At 34.6% G+C, this 17,269-nt stretch overlaps 2 protein-coding genes across 5 annotated transcripts; one reads left to right on the plus strand and one right to left on the minus strand.

The window, feature by feature from the left end:
* The first annotated feature begins 2,150 nt into the window (after positions 1-2,150).
* On the plus strand, positions 2,151-17,207 carry LOC149558655 (rac-like GTP-binding protein 3). 4 transcript variants are annotated; one of them, XM_089832784.1, is made up of 9 exons: positions 2,151-2,363; positions 3,354-3,549; positions 3,766-3,853; positions 4,330-4,439; positions 4,573-4,636; positions 4,779-4,843; positions 4,975-5,040; positions 5,221-5,321; positions 16,696-17,207. In XM_089832784.1, exons 2-9 carry the CDS (start codon positions 3,445-3,447, stop codon positions 16,733-16,735), a joined length of 639 nt encoding a protein of 212 aa, XP_089688910.1. In that variant the 5' UTR covers positions 2,151-2,363; positions 3,354-3,444; the 3' UTR covers positions 16,736-17,207. The 4 variants fall into 4 exon arrangements, with proteins under 4 accessions (XP_089688910.1, XP_089688911.1, XP_089688913.1 ...); XM_089832785.1 differs by having other exon boundaries at positions 2,151-2,346; XM_089832786.1 differs by lacking the exon at positions 2,151-2,363 and adding an exon at positions 3,145-3,265.
* LOC149558656 (uncharacterized) lies at positions 6,556-10,060 on the minus strand. The gene is made up of 2 exons (XM_089786152.1): positions 8,149-10,060; positions 6,556-8,010 (listed from the first exon to the last, which is right to left on the minus strand). Exons 1-2 carry the CDS (start codon positions 9,277-9,279, stop codon positions 7,843-7,845), a joined length of 1,299 nt encoding a protein of 432 aa, XP_089642278.1. The 5' UTR covers positions 9,280-10,060; the 3' UTR covers positions 6,556-7,842.
* Positions 17,208-17,269: the final 62 nt, after the last annotated feature.

Here is a 17,269-nt window from a genome sequence, read left to right on the forward strand (position 1 = left end):
AAAATTAATTGTAATTACTCTAATATTCTTAACAATGCTTATTTCTAATTTTACAAATTTTATTAGATCAAACAAAACTACATTATATTTTTAAACTATGACGAAAAATACACACTTGCTTTATATCTACTTTTTTGACTTATAAGGATTATTCACAATCAAAGAGGTTGTAACAAAGTTTATATTTTTCTATTGATTGGTAATTTGGTAGCTTTTAATGAGCTTTTATTTCGACAAGAAATCTCAACTCTTTTTTACTTTAAACCTAACTAATGGGAAACATCTCTTGACAAGAACATTATTCTACATTTATCTAAATAATAAGATAAGTAAATTGACAACTTACCAACAATTCTTTAACTAATCAAGTAATGCGGGATTCATTGAAAGAATTATTTATGTGAATTATCATACAAGGATGAAATTGATTATTCAATCTCTAAAGAGATAAAGAACATGATGTTGACATTAAACATAAGAGAATTGATACTAAAAAAATAGATAAAATGTATAAGCACATGTAAAATTTAAACACATAGAAGATTGCCTAACCTATTCATAAAAGCAATCATTTAGTTTCTCAAAGACCCTCTCTTTCAATAGATCTACAATATTTCATTTTTTAAGAATTAGTGGTTCAATCAAATTAATTAGTAAAAAATAAATTTTAGTAATATAGTTTGGGACTTATAGTTTTGCTTTCATGGGGTTCTTAAAGCCCGAGGAAATCTCGTAGGCCTAACCCCTACCATCTCAACAAGATCCATCAAAGGACATAAAACATATGTCTTGTTATTGTAGTATTTATATATTAATGGTAAAAAATAAATAAAAATAATTGTGTTTACAAATATTTATACCTTATATAAAGATCTATTCTATAAAAAAAATACCTAGGTCTAATTTTAATTAAATCCAACACACACACACACACACACACACACACACACAATGAAGTTAGCTTAATTAAGAAGTTGAAATGCAAGAGTTTAAACTAAGATTTGCTATTAGACTAACTACTGATTTTTTAGTCACCTTTATCAAAACATTGTATAGTGTTATCAATTTACATGTAGAAGATATCTTGGACATTTGTAATTGGAGTGTGAGTTTTATTGTAAGATTGTCCCTTTGAAGTGGTGTTGCAATGACTATGACTTCATTATTTGTTTCTCATTATAATGACCCGAGAACTTTGATATCTTATTGTTTGATATTATCCTTTATATACTTACTCTCAATATTTATTTTTCTACACTAGCACCTACTTTTGAAATTTGACAATATCGAAAAATCAAAAAATGTCTTTCAACACCTAATTGTTAACATAAAAGACCAACGAAATATTTTGATCCTATTTGTAACGTTAATACTTGTACTTTAACATAAATACTTCTTCATCAACTTTATAATATATCCAATAAAATATTTAATATTATAACTACTACTAATGCATTATCTATATAGACTGCCTACAATCCTAAGACAACTTTTACTCAACATACATTTTAAAACCTTCATCTCCAATATTTAAAATTAAAAAACCCAACCGCTTCACCAAATCTTTTACCAATAACAATAAATTTAAAATCCCTTAAATTAATTTACTTATTAGAATACTACATTAAATCATTCTCCAATTATATGAGGCGAAGATTAAAGGCATTGAAGGCCAAGCCACAAATACAAAGGTGACGAGACCACCGCAAAAATAAAATAAAATAACTGAAATAAAATATTCAAACCTTAGAGAGCGAACAAATTCAAAACTAAATACGTAAACCGTTAAAATGTACCCTATTTATTCCAACTCACCGTATCACTAACCCCATACTTTGGAAAGATAATAATAATTCAAAATATTAGGTAGGGTGAAAACGGCAACCGGTCAAGACGTCAAATCAGCGAATCTTGGAAATCCCCAGCCGGTCAGAATATCAAAATGACCGACTGAACAGGGAACTAATTCAAGTCCCCCACGAGGGAAGTATAAAACTACATTACTTCCCTCCTTGATAACTCAAATTTATTGTTTTTAAAATATCTTAAGAAATTAAAAAAAACTTTTTAAAATCTCGGAAAAAAAATATCTCTTCTGTAATGATAATTTTAATTGTTTTATTTATTTATCTCAAATTCGCCTCTGCTTTATCTTCGCTTTAACTTTTTCTTTATTTTTCTTTGCATTACCTACTCTGTATTTTACACTTTCAACTTGTTCTGTAGTTTTAGTTAACGAGATATGCGTATAAATGCCGCAGGGGTTTATCGGGAAATACTCTGCGAGTATTGCGGAACACTCTTTAACGGCCATTTTCAAACAGTAGTCTAAAGCTTTCAACTCAGGTTCTCTGTTACATTTCGTGAGTTGTTTTCTTGCATTTTTCCAGTTTAAATACGTTTTTACCAGAAAATCTGCTGTAGTTTTCATTCAAAGCGTTTTTGAGAAAATTTGCTGTGTTTTTCATTCAAAGCTTTTTTGAGAAAATTTGCCGTAATTTACATTCAAAGCTGGTTTGAGAAAATTTGCTGTATTTTTCATTCAATGCTTTTTAGAGAAAATTTGCTTTATTTTTCATTCAAAGCTCTTTTGGGAAAAATGCTGTATTTTTCATCCCAAGCTGTATTTTAAAAGTCTATCGAGTTAAATCTCTGTTAAAATTTCAGATGGATGCATGTGGTTATTCGCATTTTGCGAGAATACTTGCTTTCTGGCTTTAAAAATTTTCCTTCGTGAGAATATTTGCTTTCTGGCTTTAAATTTTTACCTTTGGTTTATATACTGAGCTTCTCTGGTGTTAATTTGTTATGTCTTGGGCCTTTTCTGGGATATTATTGTATGGTTGTACGTTTCTTTGATAGAGTCGTCGTGTATCGCCTGTAGAATGTTTTTTCTTCCTTTACATTGTGCTTTTCTCGTGAAAACTTTAGTTTTTTTGTTTTTACACAGACGTTGGGAAATAGCTTCCTACTCATAAAAAGTTATACAGTTTACGTTATTCTGTTGCTTTTTAGTTTTCGGACTTGAAATTGTCATTTCACTGCAGTTGTTTGCTAGAACGTGTCAAGTTTGACAGCAGTTTTCGTTTGAGGGTGCATTTGTGTCAACATTTCTTCAGCTCTTCATAGATTTCCGCAATTTCGGGTCGAACACTCGTACTCGGATCGTGGCATTCCTTTCCATTTCGTCATTTGTGTCATGTATTACTGTTTTCCTTGTTTAATTCCGTGCGTTGTGGTACGAGAGCGCCTTTCTGCAATACAGGCCTGTATACTATAGAAAATAGTTAAAAACCTTTGTCAACTATAGAAATACCCCGAATTAAAGCTGATTTTAGGCTTCCGTTCTTCAGTCAACTCAACAATGAAGACTTGAGCTTGCTGGAACGAAGGGAGAGAAGGAAGACTCGCATATTTGGTGGTGAGACTTGACACTAGTGCAGAATGGCAATGAACCCTTCTAGGTTTATAAAATGTGTTACAGTGGGGGATGGAGCTGTTGGGAAAACTTGCATGCTTATTTGCTACACCAGTAACAAGTTCCCTACTGTGAGTTCACTGAATTGCCACTTACTCTTTGTTGCAGCGGTTTTACTTAGTTTAAGTTTGGAGCCATGCTTGGGGGTTCTTTCTGTTACTTAGCATGTTGTAATTTTAAGTCCTATTATTTCGGGAATCTGTAGATGTTATATAATTTCATCTTTTCTTTCTTTCAATACTTACAGCATTAAACTTGGATTTTTATTTGTTTTTACATCCCTGCAGGACTATATACCAACAGTATTTGATAACTTCAGTGCAAATGTAATTATTGATGGAAGCACTGTAAATTTGGGTTTATGGGACACGGCAGGTATTTTTTCCAAATGAGTATTTAACACTATAAACTGTTTAGTTGGCTTATGAAGTTCTTGTAGATATTTTTCAATGGTTTGAGATGCATCTGTTAAATTGACAGAAACCTGCAGAAGCTCCCCGCCTTCACTTACATATATTAGTATATTCAAACTAGGCATGCTTGAGAATCTATTTTTTGGGAGGCTAGTAAAAATTTGATGCACATTCCAGAGATCTGTGGACATAGATCTTAGCTAACTATTTCCCAGGGTCTTTACACCGCAAAATCATGACGTGTAACGTGGGTTAGTGGGCACCTGATTGTCATGGGATAATCTATCCCTGGGTCTTACACTTATGCACGGCCTTCTGTTACGATTACATCAGAATCCTCTTTCACTGTGTATAAGAATGTTTTGGCTAATTTTGTTTTTGGCCTTTGCGGGGATGCATTTAATTTTCCTGAGGAGATTTCTGGCTTTATCTCTCTAGGTCAGGAAGACTACAACAGGCTGAGGCCGCTCAGTTACAGAGGAGCAGATGTTTTTGTCCTGGCATTTTCTTTAGTAAGCAGGGCTAGCTATGAAAATGTTTCTAAAAAGGTATAGCTATTTATTTCTGTGTCAGGGTGTACTTCCTGGTTACGAAGGCATTAAATGACTTTTAGTTTACTCTTAAATTCAACTGTAAAGCAATAATTTAATAGAAAAGTGTCTGATTTCATTTTTCTTGCAGTGGGTAACTGAGTTGCGGCATTATGCTCCTGGTGTGCCAGTTGTTTTGGTTGGAACAAAATTAGGTTAAAAACTTTGATGCTCTTTTGGCTATAAGGATGCTAATATCAGTGATTACGATTTCCTCAAGCAGTGTATGTCTGTTTGTCAGTGTTTTATTCAGTTCCAAAATTATTCGTTTAATATCTTGATTGATTTGATATGCAGATCTCCGTGAGGATAAGCATTACTTATCGGACCATCCTGGTTCAGTACCTGTAACAACTGCGGAAGTATGTTTCTTACTTTGAAGAATTATTGTCTTGTTTTTAGCTTGCACGATGCGTCACGTTTTTAGCACCGTGTGCTGTGTAGTTACTAGAAGTTTTAGGGATGATGTTTAAGCTGGTCTATTTTCTATTAGGGAGAGGAACTAAGGAAACAGATTGGAGCTGCTTCATATATAGAGTGCAGCTCGAAGACCCAGCAGGTAATGAGGTCGAGACATATATATCATCACTAGTCTTCCCATATTTGTTTGTGTTCACTGCGTAAGATGTTAAGGGCTGGCTATTAGCCACTATATTCCAAAAAGTGTAGTGTGTGTTTAGTATCGATGCTGTTCTATTAATGGACCATTTCTAAATCAATAATTTTCTTTTATGTTCAGAATATTAAAGCTGTCTTTGATGCGGCAATCAAGGTTGTAATTCAACCGCCAAAGCAGAAGGAAAAGAAAAGGAAAAAGTCCCGTGGAGGCTGTTCAATTTTGTAAGTGCATAGCTGCCTGATTAAGCTTTATCCTTTAAGAGTGTACCTGCTGCAAGATATAATGTTGCATCATTTTCAGAATTTGGGAGGTTGTATCGTTTGAATTGCCTGGTCGGATTGATTTCCTTGAAGTTGCCTTTGTCTGTTTTGGTTAAGAAAGTTATCATCACCCAATCTTGCGAACATTCATTTTGGCATACGTTGTTATATTACTACTCCAGATGTTGCTTAAATTTCTCGCTTGGGACATTGTATTGTTTCAATTGCATAGCTAGAACATTCAACTTAAGCATACACATGTTCTAGTTATGATAATTAGAACACCCGAATTTGCAAGCATTCATTGAGTAACTGTTAATATTATTGATTAAGTCTATAGAGCACTTGCAAATTTAATATTGTCTGGAATCATCTATTGTGTTCTATCCAAAACGCATTCATTAATCTACTATTATTGTCATCATTTCTGAGCACAAAATCTTCATTTGAAAATGGTTGCATTTTATTATGTGATTTTGTGGTTAATCTTGTTTATTCGTGTGTATGTTATGGTTAAATAACTATATTATACAGGGATGCATCCCCTATTTTTGGCCCTTTAGGAAACGTCCCAGAAACACGTCACCTGATGTCCCCTCATTTCCATTCTGAAATGCCGTGGGACATTTTAAAACCAACACAAGTCAATGCTTTTCATAAAAAAGCAAGGTAGAAACAAATCCAAATGGGCTTTGGCATTAACTAATGGTTCTAGGGTGGCACTAAGTTGAATTTATGTTTCATGCAGCATGAAAGTGTTGTAGTTGCAGGCTTAAATTTGTGTCTCAGGCAAGACAGTTTCTGATTTCACCATAAATGTTGTCATTAGAAGTTATATATTCTAAGTTGCCGATTCGGGTTCGGGGACGAGTTCGGGTTCGGGGTTCGGTTTGTGGGTTTGGGCAATTTTTTTTTTCCCCATTTGGGTTCGTGGGTGGGTTCGTTAGTATATATATATATATATATATATATATATATATGCAAAAAAAATATAAACTCATATAGTTGTAAAAGTAAAACTAAGTCATTCCATAGTATGAATATATCAATGTTACTTGATTATTGATCAATATCAAATGTCAAAGATAAACATTAAATACTCACTCATTAATCTATGCTAATGTTGTAAATAAAATCATACATTGAATTACTAAAATGCAAAATGGAATTTCAAAACATAGACTACTTCATCAGATTGATAGATAATAAATTATGACTTAATAAAGTTTGAAACTGTGAAACATAGTGATAAATCATAAATGACTCAATGAGTCAATGACAAATGTTTAAACATAGTTTATCAAAGATGCAAATGCCCTTCAAGGGTCAAATGGGTCATCAAAATATGAGGGATCAATGGCTTCATCCTCATCTATATCATTGACATTTTCCACATCATTGGAACCCAAACCGGTTCCACTAGCCCTAGATGCAGCCACATCCTCCTCCTCGTCCTCCTCAACATCTAGCAAGGCAATTTTAGATATATCTTGGACAGTCATATCCAAGTTAGAAGTCTCAGGTAGTACATCCCACAACTTCTCTGGTCCCTTCTTATATCCTAGATCCTTGTGTGATAAGAGGCGCCAGTTGTTGTGAATAAATACCAAGTCCTCTGCTTTCTTTGAACCCAACCGGTTACGCTTCACTGAGTGGATAAAGGAGTATGTACTCCAATTCCGCTCAGCAGCAAAAGAGCTTGCAACTTAGAGAGACAACCAACAAATTTTTAAAAATTAGCTAAGTAATTTTACAATACAATAGGAATTTAAGAGTGCTAATTCGACAAGCTAAGTGGCCATAAGAAAAGGAAAAAAAACTTAAATACATACTTGTGACAAGATCTTAATGGCAAGAGGTTGGAGGTACATGTAACTTTTCCCATGTAAGTACCACCATCCAATGGCATCCAATTTACTTTGGTCATTGATTGCATCAGGCTCTGCATTTTTGCTTGAGACAAAATCAACAAACTCTCTCCTAACATTTGATGCCACATCAGGATCACCAAAGAGCCTGTTAAGTGCCCTCTTATACCCAGCAGCAACTTCAGGATCTCTATATGGTGCCACTCTACCAGGAATAGCAAGTATCTCATTGCTATAATATCTAGGAGAAAGTGCATATGCCAAGAGGTGTAAAGGTGTAGTCATCTTGTTCCAACGATGTAGAACAATTTTCTCCACCTTAGTGTACAAGGTATCAGGATCTTGCTCTCTCCTCTGAATGACCTGGGATGTCAAATGATGTACATGTAAGTTGTCTTGATGTAGTGTTAATAACTTAATTAAAATCAAAAATCAAAATCTCTCAATAAACAAGGATAAAGTATTGTATAAAAATTTAAACTTATTGATTTCATTCTTTCTAGCATAGAGTCTATGGCATCATATATGTTCCCCAAACAAGGCTCATCCGTGTTGGCATACCGAAGCATAGACATGATGGGCTCGGTGAGTTCTAATGCATATTCCACCCTATTTCAAAAATTATCACTCAAGATCAAATCCTTTACAGTTTTGGCCTTTTCTGTATTAGCTTGCTTCCATCCACCCCATTTGTTGCTAATAACCATTTGACCCAATGCCTCTTTCACCCTCACAAGTCGTCTAAGGACGATTGTGTGTGAAGCAAACCTTGTTTCAGCAACCTATTACCATGTTAATTCAAATTGTGAGTTAATATGATAAGTTGATAACACAAAAATTTAAGAATATGTATTAAATTTTGTAAAGTATGACACAAAAATTAATATGATAAATGAAGCTAAATAAAGTTTAAAATTTACCTTCAATAATTCCAAGCGGGAGAAAGTTCTGAAAATTGCTTGTGACATATGGTGGTTTGTCACAAACATTTGGATTTGCTCACCCTCCTCATACACATTTTTCATCCATTCAATTTGGCTGCCCATTGTTTTCATCACCAAGTTCAAGGTGTGGACAGTGCATGGTGTCCAAAAGATATGCTCAAATCGTGCTTCTACCAAAGCACCTGCAACCTTACAAACTTTAGCATTGTCCGTTACTACTTGGACAACATTGTCAACTCCCACGGACTCTATGGATTCAATGAGAAGTTGGGCAATATTTGAATCCTTTACTTGCCCTTCACAATCAACCGCCTTCAAAAACATTGCCCCCTTGGGGCAAACAGCAATCACATTTATTAATGGACGGTTTTTGCAATCTTTCCATCCATCAGAGACAATGCGCACCCCCGTTTGGATCCAAGAATCTCTTATTGGTTTGAGGAGGGTTTCTACATTCTTTCTCTCCTTAGGCAGTATGGTGGTTCTCAACTTTTCATATCCAGGGGATTGGTAACCATGAGGTGCATCATTTATTGCTTTCACCATCTCTCTCCAATAAGGGGATCTCACTAGATTGAATGAAACACCATTTGTAATGAGGCAACGCCCAACCTTTATGTCAGCAATTTCTCTCTTGTCATTTTCAAATGCCGTATCTAATGGGCCTCTCTTGCGGGATGCGGGTGTTTCTATTTCATCTTCATCCATAGATTGGGTAGGTAGGAAGGGATGTGGTTTACTAATTGTTTGAGAGGGTGGTGTTGGTGGTATTTGCTTTGACTTATCTTTTTTTGCCTTTGACACTAACCTATCAGCCTCTTCTTGTTCTTTTAACATGCCTGCTATTTGAGGAGCCGACAACCCTTTTTTACCTCCCTCTGGGGGCCCCTCACACATGGAAATCCCTTGACCTGGTGGACCTATCAAATGATGTTTAACCCGGAAATAGGAGCTTCTATATTGGTTTTGGCAAAAATTGCATTTCCATATATACTCTCCCCCACCAGCACATTGCTCAATTCTTGTTGTATACTTCCACAAAGGAGAGCCTTTATCAATTTTAAATCTTTGGGATCCCACCCCACCCACTGAACCCTGACTACTCATTCTTGGATTCTTGCAATCTATAAAAACAAATTTAAAAAAATATTTCAAAACTTATACAAAACTTGATAAAAATTTAGAACAATAAATATAAAAAATTTAAAAAACTAAAAACAAACTATGAAAGAAGCAAAAGGAAAGATCAAATGCGTACTTGGAACACTCAACACTGATTATTTGAAGGATTTGAGACTCCACAAACAATTTCTACAACCTTCTCTTCAAACTTGCAAAATGGCCACACCAAAATGAGAGAGCAAAATGACAAAGCAAATGAGAGATTAGATGAATGAAATGCATCTAATAGGCCTTACTTTAGGGTTTGGCAAAAAAAATAATGAAAAAAACATAATTTTATTGCTTTTTAGGGCCACTTTTTGGCCCCACCTGCCGCGGGTCCGCCCGGGCTCGGATCAGGACCCGAATGAATCCAGACCCGGACCTAAGCTCCAGGGTGCGAATCCAGTAACTTAGTATATATTACTATATTTAAAAACAAAATGTGTTTTAATATACTGTCATCCCCTATTGTCCACCTGTCCCTGTCCCCATCCCCAGAATGGTGTGGAATGTAGTTAAATATTTTTACTTAAAAAGAATATTCTTGTTTTATATATTTTTTGTACAGTCAAACCCAAGCTGTACAGAACCTAGGTTGAGAAAAACAGCGAGCAGCTGTAGCTGATCTGGCATCTATCTCAACTTCTAAACAGTAGTTTTGAGGGATAATTTTATGTTAAATATCATAATTGTTCTCCTCAAATTAACATATATAAACACCTCCATACGGTTTAATTTCTGCAAAAAAACAGAATGTGTCCATTATATGTCCATGTTTTAATGGTGTTAACAAACATCATTCAGAGGACTCATACTTATGAAAATTGTGTCCTCTGTCAAATATGGGACATGTTTGACTTAGAATTATAGCACATTCTTGCATTGTCTGTTATTTTCAACCATTGATATTTAATGTCTACTCTATTTGTTTGTAATGACTATTTATACAAGTTCGTGTTTGGCTCATGAAATCACATTTTTGTTTCAACTCAATGCCAGCAAACTTCCATAGGATAATTCTCACAATCAACATTCTTGATCCCCGATGTGTACAATCTATTTAAAATCCATGTTGAGCAGATATATTGCAGATTGGAATACCGACAAAGAGTTTGGGAAGATACAAGCAATATACCTTAAAATATGATTGTGTTTCTGGAGATATTGTTAGTGGTTTTTCCATCCCTTACAGATTTTCCTATATAAATTGTAAGATTTAACAATAGTCCAAGATTATTAAGTACACTCCAGGAATGTGTAATGTTTATGTAAGTACCCCTTTGTCAAAAAACAAGAAGCACGAAAATAGATGAAAAGATATTCTGGGCCTTAATACTGAAATACAAACTACATGCCTTGAATTTGCTGTCTTGAAAATTAATAAGCTTGTGATATTGCTATCAGGATTTAACTGTGTGATTTTAAGTCAAACTCATTGACCCATGTTTCTTGAGCTATGTCAAATTCATGAAAAATGGGTCAATGAGTTTGACTCAAAATCACACAGTTAAATCCTGATAGCAATATCACAATTTGACTTGTTGTGGAAATTATCTCCTACTTATCAATTAATAAGCTGTTTACAGAAAATATGCTAAGCCGTTAAACTTCAAGATATAGATCAAGAATTTCAGTCATCAAAGCATAGTGCAAGACTTGAATGAACAAGATATGACTTCTAACCTTAGCTACCTCACTGCTAAGCTAGGGAATTTGTAAGAGTTTATACCTGTCAACAACCACAAATCACAAATTTTACCCTGTTTTAAGTAAATCATATACAGGCAATAATGTCTGCGCTGATTTGTTCACGCTTCTTTGGAAGATGCTGTAGTAGAATCTGTAGTAATCTGCTTTCCCTTGGCATAACCCAAATTTTAGAGATAAATAACATTATCATTCAAACCCTGCTAATGCTTTCTTATCTCTCCTCCTATGTGGTTCAGAGACCGTACTGAAGGAAGGATATTGTGACCATAGTTGCAGAAAGTGTGTTATAATCAGTGTAACCCCAGTACTGGGGTACGTCAGGATGGGGGGACACCGGGACGAGTTTCTGGGACAGGGGGAAAATGGGCTTCATTTTCGTGAAGGAGGCAAGTGGTGGATGGGGTAGGCAGGGTGTTGTATAGTATACGTATAGAACTTGAAATGCTAGTTATGAAACTATGTTTTAGCAGGACATAACAAATTAAATACTCAAATATAGCAAAATTGCAACATGAACTAGAACAATTGAACATTCAACGTAGGAACTTATTACATATACCCAATAGTAACATTCAAAAATCAAAATTCAAATAGAAATTTAAGTACTCGTCCCAGCAGCGGCATGGTTGCAGAATGGTGGAGCTGGGGGTACTTGGGTACTCAAGTACCCGGTGTTGGGACGTCTTGGGGACGGGTACTCCGAGATTTGGGAGGGGGGTGCGAGTCCCCATGTTACACTGGTTTCAATTGCAACAAATGGCTGCTGCTGCAAGTTCCCAACATTTTCAAAACTGGGTCAACACTTGTTGACTTCGAAAAAGTGTAACCAAATAATAAATCTGGAAAAGCCACCAATTCTGAATAAATTGGGAACCTTCAAATTTTTTTTCTATTTTCTTATATTTTTTTCCAAAACTGAAATTTCTGGTTTTTTCATTTTGTATTACTCTGGCAATCGTTTTTCTGAATTTTCCCTAAACACTAACTTGAACTTTTTTCAGTTAATAGAAAAATCTTAATCTCTTAAGATGTTTGGTACTATGATTATGACATTCTTACACTGCTTGATTGTCATAAAACAGTACTCCATATTCTAATGTATAAGTAGAGGTTATTGACTCTTCCATAACCAACACTCATAATTCCTCATCTTAGATATACCCAGCCTTAATATTTATAGGAATACTACTGGTAGCTACTAAAATTCCTTGCAATTTTACCAATTTAGGTAACCTTGATAGCAGTGTTCCATAGGGATACATGATCCCTAAATCTCGTGATTTCTAAGAGGGGATCCTCAGAAGGCCAATATGCCAAGGAAATGCCATCTCCTCTCCTGAGATGCGTTCCTCAAAGAGGGGATATTTCTGAGGCGCCCTCCCCTAATGATAATATTCAGAAATAAATCTGTAATCAATATGATAATACAGTTGCTTTTGCAAGTGTGTAATACTGGTGCATGTAGCTAGATATGATGAGGAACAGCAGAGAGCAAAGAATACTTAGGAAAGACTAGTGGAATGCTCAAAATACAGACAAACGAATACTTAGTGCACAAACTTCTTTACATATAAGGTGCAGAAAAAAATCCAGATAGCTTAGAGTGCTCCATAGACCCATAGAGCTTTGGGTGCATGCACATCATCTTTTACAGTGTTTTTGGTAGGAAATTTATATAATAGTAATACATATTTATTATTTTTACTAACTATTATTATATATTGCAGATTATAATTTCTTTATATTATTATCATCATTACCATTATGTGTGTGTGTGTATATAGTGTGTGTGCCACTGTCCCAGTTTACGTCTTTGATTCCCCTTCCAACCATGTCCTCATTGAGTGGAGCTCTGCTTTGCAGTTTACCCCTTCTTATAGTTAATGGAGAAGTCATATTAAATGTTGTTTTTACAAACCCATCCTGGAGAAATGTCATATTCAAATTTTCATGATATATCACTGTAAACTTAGGACCAAGTAAGTATATCAATGCATGCATGATTAGTGATTACCAAATTTCTTGATCATGCATCATCATAAATTTTATTTATCTGACTTCCCGACTCTCATATTCTCTTAGTCTCTCTTACTACATTAGGACAACTTAAAGCCTAACACCTGATGCGTCACAAATTAGCAAAAATTGTTTAGAAGATTAGAAAGGGCAAAAGCTAGGGTTGCCATTTTGAGATCAATAATACTTTATCTGCTTTTGTTAATTTGAACCTCTCTTGCTTCTGCAAATCATTTAAGGGTGCCGTTATTTTTAGAAAAACCATTCATAAAACTGCAATAATGCATGCATAAGCCAAGAAAAACCCATAGTTAAGTACCCAACGCTAATATGCATTTTATTTACCTGAAGTACTGCCTTTTTAAAATTAGCTTGTTTTCATTTTACAATTTGGTACATTTAGAAGAATGTATGTCACTGATTCTATCAAAGTCCACTAACATGTAACACCCTGCATTCTCCACATGGTCCACTTTGTGTCCTTTGTTGATAATATGCCCCAAGTATTCTAGATTTGTAGTGCGAAAAGTGCACTTGGAGAATTTGGCATGCAATTTATAATGGTTAAGCAGCTATAATGTGATCTTACTGCAGTGCCTAAAATGAATACCTAAGTCTGAACTTATTATTAAAATATTATCGAAGGATAGCTGTATAATTTTATGGAGGCTAAGTCAAAATTTTCTATTCATTATTTCCTGGACTGTGCTGGGTGTATTGAATAAGGCTAAAGGCATAACAAGAAACCCAGATGTCCAATTTTGTTTGGTAGGTTAAAAGTATCAAGAAAGGGTTGGTCTTCTACCCTCTCTCTTCTTTAAGTTGTTTATTAAATTGGTGGAGTTCTTGATTAAAAATAAATGTGTCAACTTTCCTATAAAAGTTACCAATTTTTTTGAAAGATAAATCATACACATTAGAGTCAGTTGTGTCAGATACCATAGGTTCAATAGATTCTTGCATTCACCTTTAGTGTAATCTCTTTATGATGGTGAATTTATAATTATAACAATTACTTGTGTAACCTTATTGAGAGAATTCCACCTCAATCATTTGCAGTCATAAATTTCTAGTTGGGGTGTATTTAACGGTTAACCATTATCATGTTTTTATAACAAATTTAAGCATACATCCTTGTCTTTATGAAAGGAGGGTGTATGATTATGTACATTACTTATATGCAAGAATTGGCATACATTACTTACATAATGCTGAAATGGAAAGAGAACAACGATGCAATTAATTTATGCAGTCCTTATGTCTCATGATGGAGCGTATCTGCAAGTATCCTATCAATCCAAGCCATCTGACCGATAAGAGATAGGATGCAAGCCATAACGGAAAATAATAGAGCAATTAATAGCAATTTTTAAAGGAGGGCAATATATAAGGGGATGACTACACAAAAGTTTTCTCTGAAGAAGCAAATTTCAAGAAAACTTGTGATGTATTGTGAGATCTTGAATCTTGGATTCCTGCCCAGATTTTTTTGTTGAAAAACACAAATTATGTGAATGTTTTGGCAAGTGACATTTTCATGAGTTCTATTTTCAGAAAATCTTGACCTGTATATCCTGGCAATTCCATTGTAGTTTCCTGAGCTTTTCTCAGCAATTTGTCTTTCTTAGTGTGATTTTCTCAGCATTTCCTGATCACGGTTTGTTGGGTTTTCCTGACCATGAACTTTTGCCAAGAGAGATGTTTTATTTATTAGGCTTTAGGCGTTATTTTCAGTTTTAGTTATTTTAATATTAGTGTATTGAAATTAGGTTTCTATTGGGGTTCTCTATTTTTTATATTTATTGTCATAATATATGATGAGTATATAAATTAATAAAAACTATTTTTCTTAGGATGCTTTAAACATATTTTTAGGGAAGTTGTCAAGTACTCCAAAAAATTCTCCGGCCAAGTTTTTGGAATATCTACTTTTGGTTTTGAAGGCAGTTTTAGTGATTTTTGGCACCAAACTTGAATGGGTACTCAACGAGTACAATGCTAAAACTAGCAAAAAGAATAATGGACACATTTGAAGTAGATGCTTGCCACTCACCCAAAAAGGCGTTTTGGATACATTTCCACTAATAATATACTGCCTGAAATGAAAATCGCATCGTGATTGGTAGCTGCCAGTTGTTGATAGGCATTAGATCAAAGAATCAGTTGTGTTACAAGGGCATCGAAAGAACAAGACCAGTATTTTTGCTAGCAATTTTGTTTCAAAGCCTAATTTGCGTGCAATTTCAGGGCTCTTGTATTTGCCACATAAACCCAACTCTGAAAATAAAAAGGCAATGCGCAGGGGATAGAACCCTAATCTGAGTATCTCATTATATCCAAAACTGTCAGTGATTTTTTTGCTGCATCTCAACTATTTCCTGGCAAAGTCAAGTATGTAGACTATCCCTTATAATATAAAAATATCATTTATTCCTTCTCTTGTTAAAAAAGTTCTGTATTATTTACTTTCCTAATACTATTCCAAGAAATTGGAAACAAAATTACTTTTGGTTTGCCAAAATAGTTCTTTGCTTCTACGAAGAACACTCCCCCATGAACTTGTCTTCAAAAAATCAATGAAAAAATCTCACATTTGTTCTCAATTTACATTCTCCATTCACATGCTACTAAGTGAGACTACAAAAAATGGCCTAGTGCAATGCAAATTAGATGAAGATGGCCTGTAAGTGAACTACATAAGAAATATGCAAATCATGGAATGTTATGTTACATCCTCATCAGCATTGCTCTTGTAGTTTATTTACAGTGCAGTGTCGTGCAATTTGCATTTAAGCTTTGAGTGTGCATATTTAATGCAAATAAATAATAGAGCGACATAAAAATGAGATAAATTATAAATAAGAAGTTTCTGAGTAGTTGTCTGAGAAAACGAGAAAAAGTAAGCCATGATATTCACAACAGCCAAAATCTGTTGGAATGAGTCCTTCAGTGTTGTTAGGTTTCAAGGCTTAACACCACTATATTGTGCCGAGTACAAGGATTTGTTCAACATTGTCCCATCAAATGTTTTACTCGATCAGTTGTTTCTAAATAGTCGGGAAAGATATATCTCGAGCCTATTTCTGTATTGTGACTCACTTCATTTGATGGATGCTTTATGTATGCAATAGTTTTTGTGAAACTATACATACAGTTCTTGAAATGCAATCAATTGTTGAACAATGAACACCTTCTCTTTCAAGGCGCATTCAGCACAGTTTGAGAATCATATCAAATGAAATCAGTACAGAATCCATGACAATACTCTTCTGATACCCTTCTCGCAAGCATTTGATTTCTTGTGCAAGAGAACTATTCTTTACCAGTTTTGGTGTTTAGCTAGTTTTCATCAGATAACTGCAATAATGGTTGATGGAATGTTGATTCAAACAAAATGTTTATAATCTAATTTTCCAATGACGAGTACATGTCGGAACATAAATATTGCTTTTGCACGAGTATCTCTAGTTTTACTTAATGCTTAAGTTGGGCTAAACATGTAAAAAAAAACTTCAACCCGATGGTTAGCATGTTTTCTGTATTGTGCTTTTTGATATTTCACGCTTGCCTCGAAACATGTTAATTGGATGTTGTTTCTAACCTTCAATCTTGATTTTTTTTCTTGTCTTGCAGGAGGATCCTTTGTGGAAGGAATATTTTGTGTGTTGAGTAGACAGCAGTTCAATGTGACAAAGTTTTACTTTACCTGTAGATTTTCAGTCTTTAATCAAGTGCTATGCTTGATCAAGTCTTTGGATATATCTTGTGTGAGATTTACTGGGGCGGAAAAGTGTTCTATCCATTCCCTTTTCCGAATGTTCAATTGTAACGGGCGTTAGTTTTGAATTCAGATATTTTATTGGGCAGACCCATTACCGAGATATATTTGACTGGTGATGATTTATCCCTGGATAAATGCTACGCTGTATTTTGATGTTACATGTCTAGATATGACAATAAAAATTGCTTACACTGACGGGTAGAATTTTGTATTGATTGATTTTTTCCACAGCAGTTGATTGTTGAGACCATGAAATGCATACTTATAATTGCATATTCGAAATATTCGACTCTAAAGAGGTGTTGCCGCCGAGCTCAGATATTTTATTGGGCAGTTCCATAATTGAGATTTATTTTAGTGATAATTTGTCTATGGATAAATGCTATGTATGCTGTGTGTCAATGTTACGCCAACAACTCTAGATAT

The sequence above is a fragment of the Cupressus sempervirens genome, chromosome 5 (assembly GCF_028749045.1).
Source record: "Cupressus sempervirens isolate cs-2001-9-10 chromosome 5, ASM2874904v1, whole genome shotgun sequence".
NCBI classification, from domain to species: domain Eukaryota; kingdom Viridiplantae; phylum Streptophyta; class Pinopsida; order Cupressales; family Cupressaceae; genus Cupressus; species Cupressus sempervirens.